The following is a 2723-nucleotide window of genomic DNA, read 5'->3' on the forward strand; positions in this document are numbered from 1 at the left end:
TTTTTTTTTTGTTTGTTTTTAGTGGGCTACAAAACCATTGCTATAGATCAATTGTATGATCACAGTAAACGAGATGTTACCAAACGGACGCCGGACATATTTCCTGCACCTACTATACTGAAAAAATTGGAAGATGAGTTTAAGAACCAAGTCAAAATCCTAAAGAGGTTGACAATTATATACGTTGATGTTGGAATTGCACACGCAATGGTATCAAAGAACAAATGTTTTTCTTTTTATCGATTACAATTCATTTCTTCATAGACGAATTCCCAAAACCTCAGAATGTACAACATAATTGCTGGTCAACCAAAGACTGACGGCGCTTTGACTGTAACCCAATGTTACATTTATGAGTTTTTTTTTTAATTGTAAAAACCTTTACTTTCTAATTCTAGCACTGTTGCACCAGTTTCTCTGGTGACTTGGTGACTTTCGACATGGAAACAAGAGTCAAGTTGTTGGTGAACCGAAAGGCATATCAAATGGCTGTAAAGCGGGGAATGTTTTTTGAAATCAAATATGGACCAGCTACAAAAGATTATTGCATACGGAAAGATATGATAAAGTTGGCACACAACTACTGTGTTCGTGGGAAATCAAGAAATATTATTTTTAGTAGCGGCGCAAAGAATGCCTTTGAATTGCGAGGACCCTACGATGTGGCAAACTTGTAAGATATTTATAAAAAGCTCATTTATTTTGGTATTTTCATGCTACTTATATACGAATTTAAATTAGGTCATACATATTTGGATTATCAGAGGATCAGGGGAAGAACGCCGTGGATAAATCGTGCAGGCAATTATTTCTGAGAGCTGGTAAACACCTAATAAGATGTAGATGATTTGTACAAAAATCAAACTTTCGTATATTTTGTAGAATCTCGTCGTACTGGCAAAACAATTATGACTTTAAAGGCTTCAGGGCCTGTAGTGTTTTCCAATATCTCTGAAGAGGAGGAAGAGATGCATGATTATAAACAAAGATGCTATGATTTTAGTACCGTAAAGGATGAATCTGAAAGTGATTCACTAGAACAACCAAGCAAAAAGAAATTAAAATTGCTGTGAAATTTGTAAATTAATTTTCCACTGAGAGGTTACAATAAAGAAAATTATCAGCGGAGTGACTATTGGCACACAATACGGTTGTTGTACACGGATTTTGCTACGGGTTCAATTTTTGGCACACCATACGGGTTTGGGACGGGTCGCTCGTATACGGGTTTTAACTATTGGCACACAATACGGATCTCATACACGGTCTCGCTAACGGGAAAGTTTGAAAAAAAATATTGGCAGATTTGTAGTAAGGCCAATGCGGACTATATGACTTAGTTGGAATGCATTTTTTCAATTGGTATGATGATTGACATACATATCTCACACCATCTTCAAAAGTGACACAACTCAAAATAACACGTTCGTCAGAAAATGCGAAAAACTAGTTCGTAGCACATGCTAATCTAATCATATGGGCAGGAGAGACTTTACCTTAGATATTATATCTTATATATTATTTCTCTAAGGTGTTTTTTTGTTAGTCTCCCTTTTTCTACTTTTCTATGTAAGCAATTTCACTAATGAGGTGTAATTTGAAAAGTGAGAGGTCCCCTGAGTGGTTATTAGGTAATATTAATGGTCATAACACCACTGAAGTCAAGAAATTTGTAATTTTATTTTTGTTTTTAATTTACCATAGATAAGCCACACTAAAGGTGTCAATAATTAAAGGTTCGATAAACTGACAGTTGTCTCTCTCGCACCGCTCCCTTAGCTCAGATATTGTTTCTGTTAAAGAAATATTTAATCAAAAAGTTCATTCTGAATATATTTTCACCTCAAATATTGTATACAAAGATATATTGTAAGTAACACCATGTTTTCCTCAACTCATGACACTCATATATCAGTCAGTTTGTAATATGTTTTTATGTACCTAATAAGTATAAGTTCTGATGTACTATAAATCTCATTCACGTTTTGTTATATATGTATAATAAAAATAAGGGGTTCATAAGAATAATTCTGTTAACTATTTCCGCGAACTATTAGAACAGTCTGCTTTTATCTCTGGCTACAAAGAGGGATGAGTTTACTGTGTATTTCTGTCTGCGCAGTCTGCGCATGGGCCCGCTTGTTATAAATTATAACAAAAATTTTATCCAGCTTTTGCTTAAAGACAAATAGAAGCTCGCTGTACATTTTTAGCACATAATTTCAAAAATTCCAAATTTTGAGTTGCGTCACTTTTGAAGATCATGTGTGATGAGTACACGCATTGAATACGGACTTACAAAATTCTGGTCTCTGTGCCGTTTTCACAGTGAGGGGTTAACTTAAATTCGGCAGTTAACTTCTAATTTTTGTACTGAAAACCTATAGTTAACTGCCGAATGAGAATTATGGGTCGATTACGGATGGCAACCGAACTTCAGTTGAGTTGCCAGCGACTGAAATTGTATTACAGATGGCAACTGGCTACTGAAAGCTGGCAACCGAATTGCCTTATTAGCGACTGCATTTTTGTGGTTGCCGCGGAAATTTCGATTTTGAAAATTTATTTATTTTTTTCAACTGTTTCCACGGCTTATTTACATTCAAATCTTGGTTTGCTGGTACCTCAAAAATCGATTATCTTCAACTTTGTAGCACTTAACAATAGTTGCTGTTCATAATAGGCTGTTTTTGCTTACGCGTAAAAGCACATTTAGCGCATTT

The 2723-nt window shown here is 35.0% G+C and overlaps 1 protein-coding gene across 1 annotated transcript in view; it reads left to right on the forward strand.

Moving 5' to 3' along the window:
• The window catches only part of LOC118738768 (ribonuclease P protein subunit p30-like), a 22482-nt gene extending 21336 nt beyond the window's left edge, over nt 1-1146 (forward strand). Inside the window, exons 2-6 of the mRNA XM_036469731.1 lie at nt 23-210; nt 265-333; nt 399-673; nt 742-821; nt 883-1146. Of these exons, the coding sequence (XP_036325624.1) occupies nt 23-210; nt 265-333; nt 399-673; nt 742-821; nt 883-1073 (803 nt within the window). The 3' untranslated portion in view covers nt 1074-1146. The remainder of the gene's footprint in view (nt 1-22; nt 211-264; nt 334-398; nt 674-741; nt 822-882) is intronic.
• Nucleotides 1147-2723: the final 1577 nt, after the last annotated feature.

Source organism: Rhagoletis pomonella, unplaced genomic scaffold (assembly GCF_013731165.1).
Source record: "Rhagoletis pomonella isolate Grant_MI unplaced genomic scaffold, Rhpom_1.0 Rhpom_scaffold_00005, whole genome shotgun sequence".
Lineage (NCBI taxonomy): Eukaryota > Metazoa > Arthropoda > Insecta > Diptera > Tephritidae > Rhagoletis > Rhagoletis pomonella.